This window comes from Corvus hawaiiensis, chromosome 26, assembly GCF_020740725.1.
Source record: "Corvus hawaiiensis isolate bCorHaw1 chromosome 26, bCorHaw1.pri.cur, whole genome shotgun sequence".
Taxonomy (NCBI): Eukaryota; Metazoa; Chordata; class Aves; order Passeriformes; family Corvidae; genus Corvus; species Corvus hawaiiensis.
Genome location: NC_063238.1, coordinates 1,212,938 through 1,233,569, shown reverse-complemented (window position 1 = coordinate 1,233,569; position 20,632 = coordinate 1,212,938). Strand labels below are relative to the sequence as shown.

Sequence of the window (20,632 nt, the reverse complement as noted above, 5' to 3'; positions counted from 1 at the left end):
GTGTATGCGTGGCAGGCTTTCTCCACGCCGTGCGCTCTTGCCGGGGGAGTGGAATGCTTGGAGAGCACAGCAGCCTGTTTTCTCCTGATGCCATCTGCTGGCTGAGCTGCCAGGGTGAGGCTGCGCTCGCCCAGGCAGAGACAGCACACCAACATAAAAGCCATCATAAGACTTCACTTAGCAACACTTGCAAAGTCCTTAGCAAACCCCTCAGAAAAACGGAATACTTATTTTTTTAAGATGGAATTAAAAAAATGCACAAAATTATTTTACAGGCTTAAAATTAAGGGAAAGGACAAAAGTGAATATTTAGCTAGCACAGATTTAACAAAATGATTTACATTACATTGTTTAGATGAAAAATAAAATTGTTTTTGAAAAGCTGGTACTGTCAGAAGCAGAGCTGGTCCCTGTTCTGGCACAGGCCCATGAAAAGAAAATTCTAACCAAAACAAACTAAGTTAAAAAATCCGCATGACAGTAGATACTGAGGGGCTTTGCCAGGTGGGTATTGGATATGAAAAAAAAGTCCCTGAATGATAAAACTACAGAGGTTGATACAGCCTTCTTTCTGCATTTGGACAGATTCTGGCAGACAGGGCTGTCATCTGCTGCTAACAAGACCCTCAGATGGTATCACATCTGAAATAATAATAATGACAGGAGGCTAGACAAAAGATGGTGCTTAGTTCTGATATTTCCAAGCAAGCTTGTGAAAAAGCTGTTTGTTGCCCACCCTGTAACATTTGCACCCTCACCATCAGTACTCAAGGCTCTCTTTTTTAGATTAACATGATGAAAATGGTGGGGGTTTTTCTGCATTTTAATATAATGGCTATTGAATTTCCATTTCAGGAAGGCCTTCCAGACCTGAAGAAATAACTGCTCTGAGGAATGTAACTTGGACTGGATGCCTTTCATGCACCATGGACATTTAATTTCTTCTGCTTTGGGAATGGGAAATCAGGGAAGTGCATGCTGCGATGGTTGCTGCTGTTAAGGATGTTCTGGACAGGATTGCAGATGGAGGCAAAGCACTAAAATACACCCAGCATAAACTACCCAAAGAAATATAATCATTTTCATCCACAAACTATTCTACTTAAACAACTTAATATACAACACCTAGTTTTATTTTACTAGTATAAGATGATCAATACTCAGATTACATCAGAAGTCATTCAAACTGTGCCTTACATCATCATAACTGAAAAATCCTTTACAAAGGGTTTTTGTAAGCTTTTGATTTTTCTCTCACATTTCTAGTTCATCAACTTGAACATACAATGGACATGCACAAGCAGGATCTCCTGACTAAGGCACTGAACACAAAATAAATAAACAAATGAGAAATATTATTTTATCTCTTTATTTTCTTTTCGAGACTATTTTAATATTGAAGCCCAAGTTGTTATTTTCAAGGGACAGGGAAGGGGGAAAGGAAAGGGAGAAAAGTTATGAAGACAAATTATTTTATTTAATTTATGGTTTTGTGAATGGTCATTTCTGTAGGCAACAAAAGGTTGTTTTCTTAAAAAAAATAATAAAACAAACAGCACCATTAAAGAAAGCATGATCCCTGAATTCTAAACAAAACACTGTCTTGAAACACAAAAAATTGCTAAAATGCTTGTTTCACCCAGTCACATCTGGTGGGGTAACAAAGCAAAGCATAACAGCATTAAACTGTAGCAATCTTGCTGAAACCAACTACACCCCCTTCTGAAGATTCAGAGAACCACTTTCCGAGCTTGTCCTGTGGGAGTAACATTTTCTTTGGTAGAGGACTGAAGGAGGGTATTTACTTCACTGAATGTGGATAGAAAAAATATCTATGCACGATAGGGATCTCCCCAATAAATCTGTATTTCTCATGCATGTTAGGTACGAGTGGATTTCACATTGCTGTTATACTGCAGGAGTAATACTGCCCTATAAAGGCATAGAATGGCTAATGTTGAACAGATGTAAACATTCAGAATACTGACAAAAAAAAATACATACACACAAAAAACCCTGTACTGAAAATGTGAATCGAGTTAAGTTTCCATAAAGCAGAAAAAATATTTTACAGCAGTACAAGAGAATTATGGCAACAAAGTAAAGCACTTTTCTTGTAACATTCATGAACAGTACAAATACAACAAAGTTATTCTACGGACTAAATTATTCTTTAACTATCAAATATAGTACAAAGCGAAATATTATGTGCTATAAAAGAAGCAGCTCCTTAAATTAGACTAAAAAATGCTTTCTTTTCTTTCCATTGGTTTTACAGTGACAAAGCATGATGACCAAAGACAACAGGATTTCATAGATTCAGAAACATTTAGCTACACAGGTCCATGATAAAGCCACTGAATATTTCGTTGCTTCCCCCCCAGTGTTCGCAGAGCTACGGAAGATGAGCTGCTGCGCCGCTGCCAGGAGACTGCAGAAGTCATTCAGTGTTCAGAGCAGGGCCCTTCACGTGTGTCAGCTAAAATGATCCCTTTTGGTGACACTTCTCAGCTTGAGTGTTTATCCTGGTACTTCACCACACCTTGGAGAAACTGCTAAACCAGAGGCTACAATAATGATTCTGAAATTGTGCGTGTGTTCATAAGGGGAAGGGGGTGCAGCATAAGGTAATTTTACTTCAGAAATTGCATTATAAAGCACCATATGCACCAGCTTAAAAACTGTGCAAGGAATTGCAGGGCCCTGAAAAACCATCTGCACGTTCTGTAGCTTACCCTGACAACATGCACCACCCTCAAGAAGAAAGTCTATAGTACAGAGAATATACCTTTCACTTTATGGCTCAACCTTTATTTTTGTCTTTTAAATGCTATTTCATGTACTAGATCTCAGCAGATAAATAAAATGCAAACAGGGAGCATCCAGTTCACCATTTCTTAATTATTTTTTTTAACATTATTTCAAAGGGAGTTTCTGCTTGGAAAATTATTTCAGAACAGAAACACACAAACACACTCACTGCAAATGCCCTAACATTATCTGCATATCTCACAGGTATGCAATTAAAACAATAGAGGGAGGAAAGAAAAAAGCGTTTCTCCCTCTCACCCAAAAGTGCTGCTCCAGGGGTAGGAGTAGGGGGACAATTTTGGAGATTCAAAAAAAAATAAAAAAAGGTAAATTATACATGCTGGACACTGGGACACATACGTACGTACACACAAACACAGAGCAGTGTGTTCTTAAGTAATTCTTTCACCACTTTTCAGTGCATAAACTATTAACACCCCACGGTGCAAACTGCATGGTCATTAGAAAACACAATGACATTGAGCCTGAAACCGGAACAATCAAACAACAACAAAAAAAGGAATCATTCAAAATTAACTTCTAAATGTGACTGGGTTCTTACCAAGGGCCTAGAGTCGCTCTCCCCTAAGCATTTGTGTGATACCAAAATCCAAGTAAGGTTTTCAGTCACACTAGGATTCAATCAGGCTCTCACATCACTGCGGTTGCTTTTGAGTATTTTCATACCCTAAACCTAATCTGTAAAAACACTTCACCACTGTGTCTAACTAATGCTCAAATTTATTCCTGGTGCAACTCCAATGACTCAAAACTGAAAGGAGTGGAACTGCACTATGGAAGAGTTTGGTCAGTTGTGTAATGTAACATAGCACCATCCAGTCTAATGCCATTTTAAATACATTTTATCGTGATCTCACACATGCAAGTTGCAATCCTGATACAAAAATGACGACATGACACAAATGAGTGACCTACCACATTAGTCACACTCTTACCCTTTGAACAAAGTAAAACTATGTTGTGGCCAGAATTTATTTCTGTATTATGTCAGTCAATACAAGACCTATTTCAAGATGCAAATACAAACAAATATTGACTTATGTGCTGTGGACAGGAAAACCTGAGCTAGAAATAAGGATTCCCAGCAGGCTTATATAAACATAGGTAAATAGAAGTCTAAGACTGGTTGCTCTCTTTTTCTTTTTTTTAAATAGAAGTATCCTAGCTCTACAAAGTATAAATACAATGCAATACAATTCCAATACAAAGGCTCCTCAAATATGAATCTGATACGCACTGACTGACTACACTCACACTTACTCATTAGTATTGCCCAGGCGCTGTTTCGTCAGCAGCTGGCATAGCAGTGGATGCTAATTTTCACTTGGTTACTTTTAGTTTTTTGCTTGTGTGGCTTATTTTCCTACCAGAAGACCTGAAAGTGCTGAGAAGCCATTCCTTAGTTCACGTCATATTAAGGAGCACTTTTGTACAGAAAAAAAAAAAGGATTATTGTATCAGCAACAAATTTGTTCATTATTACAAATGGCCTTTGTACCACACAGTGTCAAAAATAATATTGATATGTTGCTAATTACAATAAAAGAGAACATCAAGGTGCACCATAGAGCTTCCTATGACAGGAATGTATGTTGTAGATATTCCAGCTCACTTTTAAGACAATAAATGGCATTTATCATGTTCGTGAACATGGTCCCGCAAGAAAATAGATGTGATTCCTTCATTCAGCAGAACCTCACTAATATGCCCCCGAGTCAGGGAGACCGGTTACAGCTGATGAAAAGTACACAAAAAAGATCAGATAAAAAAAGTATACTCTAAAATACAGCATACTTTCCACTTCCTAAACATAGCTCTATCATTCACATTAGTACTTCAGAATGCAACAGTTCACTGCACGATGAAACCAAGCTCTCTTACATCTCACACATTCTTACTACACTGCTCTCTTAAAACTGTGCAAGGAAAATCAGTTTTCTTGGGCAGGCTGTAAGGTCTTTGGATTAGTGAGGTTCTACTGTGATGGTAAAAAAACCCATTTCTCTTGACTCTGACATTTGGGCAGACCCAACCACATACTGGCAGATGGATGACTTGAACTCCACATTTTGTGTTCTTGAAGTGGGAGTAAAAAATAACCCAAGGTGTTTTCATCTCCCCAGCAACTGCATGTGCTTTATTCCTTTATAATATTTTCCTTTTAGGTGAATAGGACTCCAACATCACCGTTTTTCTTTTCTGCTGTTATGGTGGCTAGCACATCTGGAATGCAGCTATAGTCCTGAATGTAAATACAGTACTGGATAAATACTGAAGGTTACTTTAAAGATGCAGTATCCCTTTTAAAAATACATTTTGCTTACAAATTTCTAAAAGGGGTCTGACTTCCTTTAAGAAAAAAAAAAGTCAGTGCTGTATGTACTTCTAAGAATTACTTTAAATGGCAAAACTCTGAGATGTTACTTAAATAGAGTAAGTCACATAAGAGGAAAAAGAAATTATAATCCAACATTCAACCAATATGCAATTAAAATCTTTTCTCATTCATTCATCAGAAGAACACATCATTTTTAGGCCACAGAAAGGCTACAACCTCGAGAACCGATGACCTAAGTCTGACCTTATTTTTATATATATTTGGGACTGACAAACCTAGTGGACACGTTAGAGAGACAAATACAAATAAAGACCATTTGAATGAGAAATAGGAAGAAAAAAAGAGATCTATAATCTCCAGCAGAGAAGTTACTTTCTCCAGACTCTACTGAAGCCAATGTGTTTCCAGTGTTGGTCCCGCTAATTCATCACATGTACAAACCTTTCTTAAGGAATCAACAAAGAAGAGATGATGAGTAAGATTTGAGTTCCACAGTCCCTGGCAGGCACATAAGGAAACCTCTCTAACAATCTAAATTCCTCTTTCAGATTTCTTTTGTTAGGTGAAGTGACTGTATTTCAGACCTAGATAGTGAAAGTCAATTGAAGAGAAAATCTTTTCTGCAGAAAAACTGCAAACTGACTTCGAAGCTACGATGGTCGGCACCCCCACCTCGCCACTACCCCACTCACACCAGTTGCTATTCAGTGTGTTATTCATTCTGCATAGTTACTCCACTTCTTACAGTGCTATTCTTCCACTGATCTTTAACTTGCAGCTCGTATCAGCTATCAAAAAGTGGAGAAAAAATGTGCTGCACTTTGTGCAAATAAATAGAAGCTACAATGACATGCATTAATGCATTTTTCTTTTCTTTTTTTTTTTTAGCACAGCAAGAGAGCTCATAGATGCTTCAGTAACAAGGCTATCTTTGTTTTAAACTACTTCTACAGGTTTCCTCTTCTTCCCAGAAAATGGCACTCAGGCAGGAATAACTAAGTTCTGAAAGCACCACGTAGAAGAAAAAAAAGCCAAACAGTTAAAAAAAATAAAAATCAATCCACTAATTGCAAACCATTAGTGGCCTAAACTGTTCCAATTTCACTGTTCCTTTGTCTGCTCTCCCACGTTGATAAGGGATACTGCATCTTTGCTTCAGCTCCTACCGCACCACCAGACAAGCTACACACAGTTTGGAAGGCCCTATGCAGTCATCATGACAGAAGGCTCCACAGCCTTTGCACACAATCATGGCTTTCAGCCTGCAAGAGCATTTCAATTCCAGTTCATCGGCATTGCTGCTGTCAGCAAATTTCTGAACCGGGATCTGTGCATTCTGGTTAGACAGGCCTGTGGCAGTGTTTGAACCACTTCCTAAAATCCCAATCGATTTCTCAATTGCAGATGCTGCCCTTTTGAAACTTGTGCTACCAAAGTGTATTGTTGGATAATTTCCACAGAGCTGCTGCTGCTGCTGCTGTGGGTGCTGCGTCTGTATTTTCTGAGCAGCAAGTTGGGTAAAAGGCTTCTGTGGCTCAGAAAGTAAATAGGAAGAGAAATCTGCATTTTTTAATGCAAACGCTTTTAACTGTTCTTTCACTTCGTTCTGATCATAGGAAGCTTGTTTCATGCCCAGTTCGCAGCTGCTGCTTAAACCTTCCTCAAAAGAAATAGGTTCAGATTTTATATTGCTACAGATGCTTGCTGGCTGAGGCCAACTAAGTCTTTTAGTGGTTTCCATAGTAACTGTCGGTTGTTTTTGATCAGAGGGGACTTCTGCATTTGGGTGAGGAGGGGGAGGAGGTGGCAGGGGTGGAGGGGGAGCAGGGGGATGCACTAATGTTTTACTCTGCAGAGTTTGAGAGGCACTGGCAATGTCATCACCTTCCTTAATTTGAATATTAGGGGAAAACACACTTCCTAGCCTCAGCTGGTGAGCTGCTGTAGAAATATTCACATCTCCCAAACCCTTCTGTTCCAGGTGTCTGCTAAAAGCAAATGTGTTGCAGCCAGGTGGGCCTTTTGAAGTAGTTTGCAACAAAGCTGCCGTAGGAATGGGGCCTCTTGCAGCCATGGACATTTGGTAAAAATGCTGTCTATGTGAGGTACTGGCTTCTGCGTGAAAGCTGCCATTTTTATCAATGTGAAATAAGCTCTGCTGGAAACTGCATGAAGGCAATGGTCTCTTCTGCTGCTTGATCTCCGGACTGTGAGCGATCCGGCTCTGAATGGCATGTTTGTTAAGCCACTCCTGCTTAAACGGCTGTCCGTGCCCTAGCTGATTCATGCTGGAACTAATTACACAAGGAGCCACTTTAACATCTGTGTCCATTGACACCTTCCCAGGCTCACATTTAATTTGAGCATGTTCCCCTATAGTCCTGGCCATCCTCTTTTTCGGATGGTTTTCACGCTTTCTGATTTGTAGCGGGGCTATGCTGCCTGCTGTAAATCCTTTACCATCTGGATTAGGAGAGTTGGAAGCATGTTCAACAATATTTCTCTCGGCCACTGCTGTTTTACATACTGAGGTAGTTTGCAAAGGCAAAGGAAGCCTGTTAATTTCTAGTTTGGCTCCTGATCTGGGCTGCGGCAGCACTTTTTCTAAAGGCAGATTGCCTTGCAGTAACTGTGTCACTAAAGGATTGTTGGCCTCTACTGACGACAAGCGACAGCTAGAGCCCCCAGCACTTGTAACTCTCTTTAGGGTTTCTGTTGCTAGGGACAGGGAGTCTTCCATGGAGTCCGCGATGGATGTCTTGGAGGTCTGTGGTGGCTGCACACTCGTGGCTATTTCTGCAGTCTGGACAGGCATTTCAGGTCCTGTAAAATCCTCGGTGTCCATCCTGAAGCACTTGTCAGACTCATTAGTTTCCGATTTAACAGGAACAGCAATGCTTGTCAAAAGACTCCTGGATTGCAGTTCTGGCATTTGTGTGTAACTGGAAGGTTCGCTTTTGACATTTTTCAAGCAGCCTTGCTCTGCGTATTCCTTATGCTTACCAGGGGTAAGATGGCTGACCACTGGCTGGTCTGTGTTCATTGCCTCCTCATCACGCCAACAAATTCTATTGTTAGTGTTGTACTGACTGGCACAGGCCGCATTGGCTTCATTTTTCAGTGCTGAAGGGCCTCTTAGTTGCTCAGCAAAGCCTTGGCTGGTAGTAACCACCTCAATTAACTTATCTTGAGGAGCAAGAGGCACTTCTCGAAGACTTGAACACCCTGCCTGCAAGCTTTTGCTGTCTTGCTTTGCTGTAATGGTGATAAAGCTGGAACTGTGCTCAAGGTTTTCATTAGTGACCACTTCAGGCCTGCTTATGACAGACACCTGAGGACAGGCTATACTTTGTAAGGCAGCTTCTGTCCTTACAGGTCTGCTCTGCAGGTCAATGCTGTTCTCTGTGTTTTCAATAGAGGAAGAAAGTGACAGACTGGAATTCTGGTTCGTGGTGTGGTCAACAATGACTTTACAAGGTATAGACCTATTCATGGCAGTTTGCGTGAAGCTCAGTGGCTGAGATTTACCAGAGAGATCCATCCGGTTTCGTGTTCCAGAGCTTTTTTCTAAGAGATCAGCATTCAGTTTAGCAGCGTTATCATAAGAGCTTATTGTCACCATGTTACCAGTAAACATTGAAATGGGTGGCCTTGCAACAGAATCTGCTGCTGCAAGCGCCTCACTGCAACTTAAAGCTGACCTGGCGGTCGTGTGGATGGAGACAGCGCTCTGCTCGCTACACCCGGTTATGGCTATCTTATCAGAAGGAAATCTGTTGGTAGTCCCCACTGGGGGAATCAATACAGAACTACCAGAGAGATGATTTGGCAAGTTACTTGCAATAGATGAAGCTGGCACAGTGGCATAATGACTGGAGACTGCATTATTCACATTGCTACTGGGTAGTGGCAACCTTTTGTCATCAATGGCATTTGATAAGACTGTGTTGTCTATGGAGACTGGTACATTACTGTTATCAATACATTTTGGTCCAACAGTTATGCAGGGAGTATCAGCCCCTTGGATGGTTTTCAGCATATTTATATTACAGGCTGAAATTGCTGTGTTTGCGCTGTCAACAGACATTAACACAGAGGATTTATCAACAGAACTTGCAAAAGAAAGTTCTTTAATTGCTCCAGACATAGCAGTGCTGCAAACACACACAGAGACTGAACTTTTATTATAAAGCACTGGCACACTGTTACTTTCAGTAGAGGTAGATGAAATGATTTTCTCACACAATTGTGGCACAGGTATATTTTCATCAGAACTGTGCACAGATATCTCAGTAGCAGTTTCTGGTAATGTTGCTGTGTTAAGGGACTGCTGCAATAAAGTGGTGGTCTCACGGTGATGAGAAGACTTGTTGCTAGGGGACCTGCAGTTAGGATTAACTATAATGACACCAGTAGAACCTTCAATCTTTGTGTCAGTAGTCGTTGGTATCTCCAGAGATGAGGTACTACTTTCCTTTGAGCTGAACTGTGACTTTGATTCTTTATTAGTCTGGAGTAAATGAGCTCTGGCTTGATGCTTTGCAAATAGCTTGGCCTTTGTTTGCTCCTTGATGTGTGCCAGCGTTCTTGTCTTTCCACCTTCGCATGGGGTCCCCATTGCTCCAGAGACTATGCTCGCAGCTGCTGCCACGGCTGCTGCAGCTGCAGCTTCTCTTTGGGCTCTTGCTTGCTGAGCTCTTGCTTTGATATCTGCCAGAGTTCTAGCCCCAGTGTTTCTCCCACTGCTGACTGATGTACTTGGGGAAACTCGAGGTTCTGGTTTTGAAACAGGTTGGCTCTTGATGATAAAAGGTGGTCCAATTTTTGAAAGCTGAATCTAAAGGAAGATAAAGAAAAAACCCAGTAAATTTTAATGAGATCATCAACTCACTAAAATAACAAGCTGTCTCTTTAAGGGTCAGAGAAAGGTAATGAAGGGAATTACTGTTCAGTACAGGTGGACAGAAAACTGCTAACACTTCAATATTTACGCTTCAATATTTTATCATCCTCCAGCGTGAATAACTGACACCTGTATTAGCCTACTCACACTGATCCTTCTGACAGGAGGAAAGATTGAACTAGATGACAACATGATGCTTATCAGATACAATTTGTCAGACCTGTTTCATATTCAGTTCATCTACCTGAGATGATCAGCGAGCCTGATGCAGTGATACTGGATAAGAACCTGCAAGCAACCCCTCCCTGCAAACGTGTGAAAAAGTAACCATCATGTAGTGCCTTTCTCCTTGATTATCTTAATCACTCTCCAGTGATTAAGACATCAGGAACAGCCTGTGTTTTGCTTATATACCAGATAACAAATCTTGCCTTTAGATAGGACATAGTGGTATCTCCACTGAGCCTGTTTTCCAAGTTCCAACACTGAGGATTTAAGAGGTGTAAAAGAAGTGAGTCACTAAAGGATATGCCTTTCCTTTCCTCACTTGCATTTTTAAGAGACTTGCTTTAGTACATCCCTGGATAACTTCTACATTACTGCACTTCAGAAATGAAATCCTCCAGCCTATAAATAATAAACCCACAAATATTAAAAATTTAAATACCTAGCACTTTAAGCAAAATAATAACCTGTAAAATCACTGGAATTATTAGGATGTTTCCAATTAGGCATATCATTTTTCAGGATTAAGAGTCTTGGAACTACTTTGTAACTCATAAACTCTCTCAGAATACCCCAAGGCTGGCAAAAAAAATTTCAATTTCTTAAAATGAACATATGTCTACTGGCTGTTCATAGTAATAGGACTTCGTGGTTAATGCTAGGACTTATCTTCTGAAAGGAACTGAGAAGAAAACTAGGTAGTATTGGTAGAAAATGCAATCATAAGACATGATGGGAAATGTCAGCCATATAGCAGAATGACTTAGAAGAACTGGGGTTATTTCTCCTCTTTTAATTACAAAGGATATGGGGTTGGTTGGTGAGATGATACAAGAGCCAAATATTTGTTACACAAAAAGCATACCAGAATTGACTGCCCACGATTCTTCAAAACATTTTGCTTTCTGTTTCAGCAGCAACTCTTTTCAGTTTCCACTTTGCATTACCAGACCTCCTAGAGCTTTAAGTGCTTCATTATTTTTATTATTATTATAGTAACGACCTTTTTTTATTCCCTAGTGATCTATTTTCCTTTATGCTCAGAGAGTTATTAGAATTTATTAGGCTAGATAGACACCTTCCAAATATGAAAGAATATCACTAAACTCAGAGCAGGGCTAACTTCCAATTGCATCACTGCTCTTAAAAATAAATTACTGCAATATGCTTCTGCACTAGTGATTAAAGCAGTTAGTCTATTTGCCCTCCTGGCCATATTAACAATGTTCAGTGACTGCAGCAGTTAAAAATAAATGCAGAAAAGGGCATTTCTGAATAATCAGGAACTAGTATTGCAAAGTCAATGGCTTAAATTCAGCAAATTGGATCTTAAACTTGGCTGATGTCATCAAGTACAAAATTAAAAGGGTCAAAACACTGAGCCTATATATAACTAAATCTATAGAACTCTCTGTTATGGAAAAAACCCTTTTCAACTGAAATATACTTTCGTACAGAGCAGAATAATACACATGAAAGTGTTTGCTTAGGTGGTGTGGTTTTTTTTTTGTTTTTCTTTGCCATTAACAGAGGTATCTATTAATTTATCAGTAAGATACTTCCTCCTGATAGATCTCTGTTTCCAGTTAATTCTACTGGGAAACCTTTCATTTCAGCCTATCCCAAGCCTGGGGCTTGCAAAGGGATCTTCAAGTACTCTGACTCTTGGTTCTCTTGCTGGATTAAGGCACTGGTTGTTTTTCTAAGTATTGGTTATGATAACATTTATTATTCATGCTTTCTGGAGAACACATCCACAGGAGAACAAGCACAAAATACAGATGGGCAATTAGAAAAACAAGTACTGTGTGTGACTGATGGGGAAGATCTTGAATTAGATTAAGCCCTGGATCCTGGAAAGCTTTCCCACACACAAAATCAATTTTTTAGCAAAGACCCCTACTGAACAACAGTAGATATATTTGTATCAGAAGTAATTTGGCATGGTGGAAATGTAATAGTAAAACAAAACCATCAGTACTAACAGCCCTTATACATCCACAAAAAATACAGCATGAACTGTGCCTGTATGCAGTTCATAGAGGGAGATAATAAACCTTTTGTTTCCAAGCCATCCTGTTTATTCACTACTTTACCTTAAGGGGTGGAACTCGGGGTTCCTCTCTGGGTGGCTGTTCCTTATCAGATGGACTCATTGATGAAACACTACGGTTAGGCTGATCATCATCTATTCTAGCTCTCTTCTCTTTACAGATTCCAAACCCATGCTGTTCTGCTGTTTTCCTCTTTGGGATCTCTGGGTCTCTACTTTCATTTCTTGCTTCCGGTGATTTTGTGGGTTCTAAAGACTTGGAAGAATGTGAACTCTCTAGACGACTTTGGGTGCTGCCTGTTAGCTTGTGAGATTTACTTCTGCACACTTCAGAGAATGTAGCTTTCTCTAGCGATGAGGTATATAGTTTATCATGTGCCTTTGATGGAAGCAACTCGATATTTTTGCCAAGTGATCCTTCTGATAAGACAGATACCTCTGAGGGCAAGAGTGCACCTTTCTTGTCACCTCTTTGCTGAACACTGTGATTTTTATTTTTGATCACCTCTGGAGGAGTGTGTTCTGGGATGGATGCAATGCAGGATTTCTCAATTTCAGAATGTGACTTACATAGCTGATGACTGAGGTTTTTGCTTTGGGACTCTTCCAATACTGAAGTATCAGGTATAATTGTTAATGGACCAACTTTCATATTTTCAGGGGCACTCTGAAGTTGTTTTGGCTGAGTAAGATTCTCTTCTTGAACCACCTTAGGAATGACAGGGCTTTCTTCTTTCAGAGTGGGAAGGGAGTCTTCCAACAAACGTGGTGATTTCCTTTGTTGCAGACTAAGTCTTTCACTGCTTGGGGAATTAGAAACTGGAGATATCTCTGATGGAAGAGGCAAACTACTTGTCACAAATGTTTCAGAAGTTAGAAGAACAGAAGATACTGAAGATGTTTCTGATGCTAAAGGCAAATCAGACATTGGAGATGTTTCTGATGTTAAAGGTAAATTAGAAGCTGGTGATGCCTCTGATGTTAAAGGTAAATTTGACAACAGAGATGCTTCTGAGGTTACAGGTGAGGTGGACATCGGAGAGATTTCCGACATTAAGGGTGTGTGCAAGTTTTCATCATTGGCCTTTTGCTGAATATCACCTTCAATGTTTTCAGAACTGGACACTTCAGATGAGCAAGCTGTTTCAAGAGATGCTGGAGTACAGGGTTCCTCTGAAGTCGACTGAGTGTCTCCTCCAGGAGAGGCAATACAAACTTCTGGGCTTCCAGAAGAAAAGGAAGTTTCAGAAATACAAGCATTCTCAGACAACTGTTCCTCAGGGTCGCTATGAAGCTCCATATCCACTGCAATGCCTCCACCAGTGAACAAGGAGCCTTCCAGAGCAGCACTTTGCATTTCTGGCACAATTAGCTCTTTTGCAGACTCAGAATCCTTCTCAACTGTACTGCTGACAGAGTTTGTGGATGAAGCTGATCTTGCTGGTGATATGCAATCCTCCAGCTGATCTATCACAACTGACATCTCCTCCTGAGGGCATTCTGACTTCAACTCCACTTTAATTTCAATGTGAGATACAGTATCAGTTACATCATTCATCATGACACAAGACTCAGTGCTGTCTGCAAGCTGTACTGCCTCTGTTTCCTCATTTGTGCCAGCTGAACTTACAGACTCCTCAGAAAACTCACGTTCTGGCTTATGGTTCTCCTCTTGGCATTCACAAATACTTGTCTCAACCTCTTCAGCAATTTCCTCCTGAATGACTGATTCCTCAGGTATCAGTATATCCTCAGAATCTGCCGTTAGATCCTTGACAGGAACCTGTTCCATACTACAATGAGATGGACTATAATCTCTCTCTGGTACAGGTGGAATTTTAGCACCTTTCTCCTCTTGATCCTTAAAAGTTGCTTGCTTAGAAGGACCAGGTGTGCCAGAAGATCTGCACAAAGAATTGCTTTCATCTTCATCATTGTTCTGCACTGCAGTGAGCTTCATTGATTCTGCTCTTGACATTCCCAGCCTAAAGAAAAACAGAAATTAAAATAGGCATTTCCATCACATTAAGGATAAGGGAATAGGCTAGCCTTTCTCACCCACATTTTTTATTTACAAAAAATACATATTTTCTAGTTTAAAATAGTGGCTTGCTTAAGTGGTGGCTAACTAATTTATATACAGTTTTATGTATTTTGCAAACCTAACTACTGAGATTTTCTTACAAGTGTTAAAAACCATGAATATTTTTAAAATAAGTAATCTATTATTCATTATTTAACTATTTGGCACCTGAATGAAACAAAAAAGCAAGCTACACAGATTCACCACTATTCATGCTCAGTTTACATTCCCGTTGGGGTTTTGGTTTGGTTTGGTTTTTCACTTTTTTTTTTTTAAATACCAGCACAAAACTGCAACACTAGAAAAGCATCCATTGCAGAAGAAATGAGCACCTGTATATTCTTCTAGCAGTAACAGTTGAAAAGGAAATCCCTTTTTCCCTCCTTCACCTGCTTTTAGGGGCAACACAGCCAGCCATATGACAGAAGTTTAACATTCTTAAGGAGGTAAAAGACACATATTTATAATCTATGCATTCATTCTCAGGCATGAAGTGCAAAGGAACCATATATACTATGTATTCTTCTGAAAATTTTCTTACCTTTGATTCTGAAAATACTAGTTTAAATAAAGTTTTATTACTTCAGCAGAATTTAAAAAATCCACAAAAAACCCCAAAACAAAACCAAAGCCAGGAAAAAAAAAGAGGTTATTTAAAAAAATGTATGTGCTCTGACATCCTCATTTCCTCCTAAGGCCAGTGGGAGTACAGGCGTTCAGCATGTTTAGTAAGATTTTCCAAGCAGACTTTATGCCTCACCAATTCCGTAACAGTAGAAAATACACAAAAGCTTGGTGGGAAGCCTTAAAAGAAATTTCATGGTCTTAAGGATCTTCTAATCGACAAAACAGATCTCTGTTATCATTTTAATCAGAAAATAAAGAATAAAATGGAAACAAGCAAGCATAAAAGATACTCAGAAGCTATGGAAGCAAAATTGCTTGTCAGTGCATAGCCAAAGGATACAGAAATCACAAAGGCCTGTTCATATGAAAGTACAGAACACATAAAAAACCAAAATCTGTGGTCATGCATTTTAAAAATACTGAACAGATGTATTACAATGAGAGCTGTAAACACAACCCCCCCCCCCCCAAACCAACCCAGTGTGGAATTGGCATCCCAAAAAATACACTTAATTATTATTATTGCCTACTACTAGACACTTAACATGAACAAAATCTCCCTATGTCACCAATACACTGAGGAAGGATCCTCTAGAGAGCAATTCAGAGCAGCAAATTCACATTTCCTACATTGAATGCATTTTAGAAGATGTGTCTTTCTTCTGCATAGACTATAAGTTCCCCATACAGTCTAAGTGTAGGTTGTAAGTTTAGGTGTGTAAAGTTTAGTTTACCTAGGTTTAGATGAGTAACTTCCTCTAAAATTCCTTGTGTTAGGGAGCCAAAGTTATGTCAAGAAAACGCGAAGGGAAAACAAATCCACTCCATTACTGAAAACTGAATCAATGGTCTATTTTCTCTAGCTGGCTTACATCATGAAAAGATATTGCCTGATGGTTATCTTTATGGATTGAAAATCAGCAAAGGAATGAAGGACAGGATAAAGGTGAATGAAACTGTCACACAGACGTTACACAAATACACACATTCTAGTAACAAACTGAAGATAAAGAACTATAAGGAAAATAAGATAAAGTAGATTAGGGCCAGCAGAACACGTACTGAATATTAACCGTTTTTTTCAATATTGGAAATGCTACTATGTTGAAGAAGAGACTGCAGTAAAGAAAAAAGCTTTCTGAAGAAGAAGGCTCAAGATCAGCATATTTAAGACAACCTCAGATTGCAAAATAAACAGCTGATCTGTCTTTTCCCTTAGAGGAAAAGACACCCAAAGTTTGCAAAACAGCACAAAATTATGAGCACAGCAGCAAGCAGATTTCAATGAAAGTGCTAAGGACATGATTCAACTGGTAAAGTAAGGGCACTCAGTCATCCAGTAAAAAAACCCAAACAGCTACTCAAGGATATATGAATGCTGATATTCTAGTGCTGTGATAGGTAGTACTGGGGAAAAAAAAAACCAAAGTAAGAAAAGGATTAAATGAGCAATAAAATTTGGAGGAGGTCTACCTCTCCATAAAAGCTTTCATCTAGCTGGTAATACTATCCTGACATGTAACTCTCAAAAGTGGGAAAAGAAATAATATCTTGATATAATAGAGTATAACCCTTGCAATCTTGGGGCAACAAGCCAGAAGAATGTGGATTTCCAGCAGCATGAATCAGCTGATCCTAGATAAATGACTGCAGAGTAAGTTTTTGTATTTTGAAGAAAGTCAGAGGAAAAATGAACAAACATGAGGAAGTGGAAAAAGAACAAAAATAAGTAAACTACAGCAGACAGTGCCATGATAAACAGCCTGGGTACAGATAAGAGCAAACACAAGATGCAACACTTAGAGCTAACAGGGAAAAAGCTTTGATTGCCATCAACTGTGGAGGGTATAAAAATGTTTACAAAGATTCCGTATCTATTAATGGTTCTTTTCAAAGCAGAAGGTAAAACCTGAACTTACTTATGAAATATTGAAGATCAAATTCGCTTAAGTCAGAGCAAAAATACTACTCTGATTGTAAAGTGAGCAAGTTAGCCTGCAAGACAGATTAGTTTTGCAGACAGTGCATGTGAGAAATAGCTTGGGGAAGCTTACAAATTCTGCTACTTCAATCAAATCAACATAGCTGAAAAGAGACAAAGCCCAATCATACTGAATGATAGTTTAAAAACCAAAGTGAGAAAAGGTGAGAGAATCACAGAGTCACAGGGTATCTTGAGTTGAAAAGGATCCACAAGGATCACCAATCAGGATTGGCCCATGAACCAACACAAGGTGGAAGTTACTGCAAAAGCTACTATTCAGTCAGTAAACAGTGAGGAAAAGGACTTAAGTCAGCAAAGTAGATCTGCCTACAGAACAACCAAGCAGAAGAATGCAAGTGAAACAATGCAAGCAGGGGAAAGGGCAGGGAGCACCAGATTCAATACTTCAGTCAAAATGGAAATTACGTGCAATATGACATTTTGCATAACAATGTTGATGTCAGAAACCTATGAAACCAAATGACATGTATCATCACAGACTGAGCAATTATCTGCCAACCACTATGGTATCCAGCATTCAGCCAGCACAGCAGGACAGCTGGCTCTGCAGAATTATGAGCATCATTCTCTGTACATGTGACAGTCATTTTTGACTTAGGAACTCCTGCATTGCTGCTAATATTCTACTTCTTGTGGAATGCCCTATACCAGTATCTTACACAGCCCTTTCCTCTGTGAAAGGTTAGTCACCGACTCTTCTCTTGACATGCATAATGAAAAGCCATTATGTTCTTTATCTGAAAACCCAACTAGTATTTTTTTGATACTAAAAGGATCAACACCTGGACTAAACTGAAGTCTCAAAGCTGTTTACTAAGAAATTAAGCACCTTACAATAAGGAAGTCTGACACATTTAGAGCCTAGAACTTCCATTATATGTAAAGATAAAGTGCTGTAGAAAAAATACACCGGGGCAAAGCATCTAGCAAGGGTGCACAAAATAAAATACTAAAATGGATCTGTCCATTTCTTGCCTCATTTTCACTACATTTCCCAATGGTCAAAGCAGCGGATTGTGAGAAGTAGTACTGTTACTGCAGAAATGTTTTTGTTAATCTTTAAGATAATCACTTATATGAAGGGTTCCCTATGCCCTGGATTTCTTAAGTGAAAAACATCTGACAGCAAAACTAAGACAACTTATGTGATGATGGGTCCCATTGCACAATTTTTCTGCTAAGTATAATGCATAAATTTGATTGAGTAGACAGTGAGGTAGATTGAGAAATGACTGAAATGGCAGATCCCACCAGGTTGTAATCTTTGTCATGGGGTGTATTTGGAGGCCTGTCACTAGTGGTGTCCCCCAAGGTTCAATACTAGGCCCAGTACTGTTTAACTTACTCATCAATGACTTGGATGAAGGCGCAGATGCCTCCCCAGCAAGTTCACTGACAACACAAAGCTGGGAGGAGTGGCAAATACCCCAGAGCCTGTGCAGCCCTTCAGAAGGATTTTGACAGATGGGAGAGATGGGCAGAGAACTGTCTGAGATTCAGTAAAGGCAACTGCAGGGTCCTGCACCTGGGGAGGAATAACCCCAGGCACCAGCACAGGCTGGGGGCTGACCTGCTGGGAAGCAGCTCTGCGGAGGAGGACCTGGGGGTCCTGGTGGACAATGAGCTGTCCCTGAGCCAGCAGGGTGCCCTGGTGGCCAGGAAGGCCAATGGTGTCCTGGAAGCATTAGGAACAGCACTGCCAGCAGGTCAAGGGTGGTGATCCTACTCCTCTACTCAGCCCTAGTGAGGCACACCTGGGGTGCTGTGTCCAGTTCTGTGCTGTGTCCAGTTCTCAGTACAAGAGAGACATGGAGCTCCTGGAGATGGTCCAGGGGAGGGCAACAAAGGTGATTAAGTGACTGGAGCATCTCTGTTATGAGGGCAGGCTGAGTGAGCTGGGCCTGCTCAGCCTTGAGAAGAGACAACTGAGGGGACTTTATCAATGTTTGTAAGTACCTAAAGGGAGGGAGGGTGTCAAGAGGATGGAGCCAGGCTCTCCTCAGCGATGCCAAGCAATAGGACAAGAGGCAATAGGCAGAAACTGAGGCACAGAAAGTTCCTTCTGAATGTGAGGAAGAACTTTACTGTGCAGTGACCGAGCACTGGAACAGATTGCCCAGAGAGAGCGTGGTGTCTTCCTCACTGGAAAACTGCCTGAAGGCAATCCTGTGCCATGTGTTCTAGGATAACCCTGTTTGAGCAGGGAGCTTGGACCAGATGAATGACTGTGGTCCCTTCCAAATTTATCCATTCTGTGGTTCTATGATACAATTAAAAAATACTTGAAAATAAAAAGTAAAAATCAGTAACTTTTAAATAGCTAGTTTATACTTTATAATAAATTCTTAGTATTTTTAAAAACAGATATATAATTCTAAGTATTGATAAATTAATTTCTTAAAATAACTTCTAAAAGGAAAATTCTTGGATCTTAAGAAGTTGTGAATCTCCTTAAATTTTGCTTTTTTTAAAAAAATGGAATTAAGAACTGAATCTTCACCTGCTAAAGAGTGCCATCTCATATCATCATCAATGAAATTGTGCTGACTCACCCCAGTTGTGCACCTGGAGTGGTACTATATTTAATTTTAGTCAGTTAAAGATATTTATTTATTCTTTGTGTCTCCCTTCTAAAATTAGATTAGTCATTGTCACTTTTGTTTGTCCCTAGCTAGTATTTCTTCTATATCATATATTCTTCTCAGGCCAATGGGCCATCTCAGTCAAAAAATAAAAAAATCTTTACTTGATTTTAGTAACTTTGCAACTAGCTTAGGAAAAATAAATTAAAACATACAGAAATATTGCTACTGGTCTTCTCATCTGTAGAAGCTGTATTTATATTTTGCAGTAGGGAGGAATTGCCCTAATGCTATCTTTTAAAAGATAATTAAAAAATATTCACATGCTTATGTCTTAAGCTCTCTTTGGAATGAATTTTTATGGATGAGTTATGACTCTCTAAAAATGCAATTGTAATGCAAGTGCAGATACACGACTATAATTCCACCCACAACTTCTTATATTGGGGAATGACTGCTCTTGATAACTGCTTTATTAAGTTTTACAGCATATGACCGTGCTATGTGAAGCATAGAATTATATTTTCATTTCCTCCTAAAACAAAATATAAAAAAATCCTTTCATTTGCTTCAGTACTTACTTTTCACCATAAAACCTTTCAAAGAATTTTTCTTTCCAAGGTTCTGTTTTCTTTTCCTTTTCAATCTCTTGTCTGATGCGCAACTGCATTTCTGGTGTAAATTCTCCTAAAAAACAAATACTAACATATTGAATAAAAGTTGTCAAGGATTAGCTTAATATGAGTAATTATAAACTGCAGATACAGTGATGACATACAGTGATTTCTGACACAGTCATCCAACAATGCCAAACAAAAATAATGACAACCAAAAGGGAGAGTGACACAGAAAGATTTGATTTACTGTATTACATCAGTATTTCAAAGGTATATTGGCGGGATTTAGTTGCATGCATTCATGTTTAGGAGGCTGACAGTGACAGAAATACTTGGGTTTTTTTCTTTAACTGTCAAAATAAGCTGC

At 39.5% G+C, this 20,632-nt stretch overlaps 1 protein-coding gene across 7 annotated transcripts in view; it reads right to left on the bottom strand.

Moving 5' to 3' along the window:
* Nucleotides 1-1,353: 1,353 nt before the first annotated feature.
* ASXL3 (ASXL transcriptional regulator 3) overlaps nucleotides 1,354-20,632 on the bottom strand; it is a 127,886-nt gene continuing 108,607 nt past the window's right edge. For 6 of the 7 annotated variants that reach the window (XM_048286264.1, XM_048286262.1, XM_048286263.1 and 3 more), the window contains 3 exons: nucleotides 20,230-20,335; nucleotides 12,395-14,336; nucleotides 1,354-10,007 (listed from right to left, as the gene is read on the bottom strand). In XM_048286264.1, coding sequence (XP_048142221.1) covers nucleotides 6,333-10,007; nucleotides 12,395-14,336; nucleotides 20,230-20,335 — 5,723 coding nt within the window. In that variant the 3' untranslated portion in view covers nucleotides 1,354-6,332. Of the gene's footprint in view, nucleotides 10,008-12,394; nucleotides 14,337-20,229; nucleotides 20,350-20,632 lie in introns of all 7 variants that reach the window. The other variant, XM_048286270.1, reaches the window with a different exon arrangement.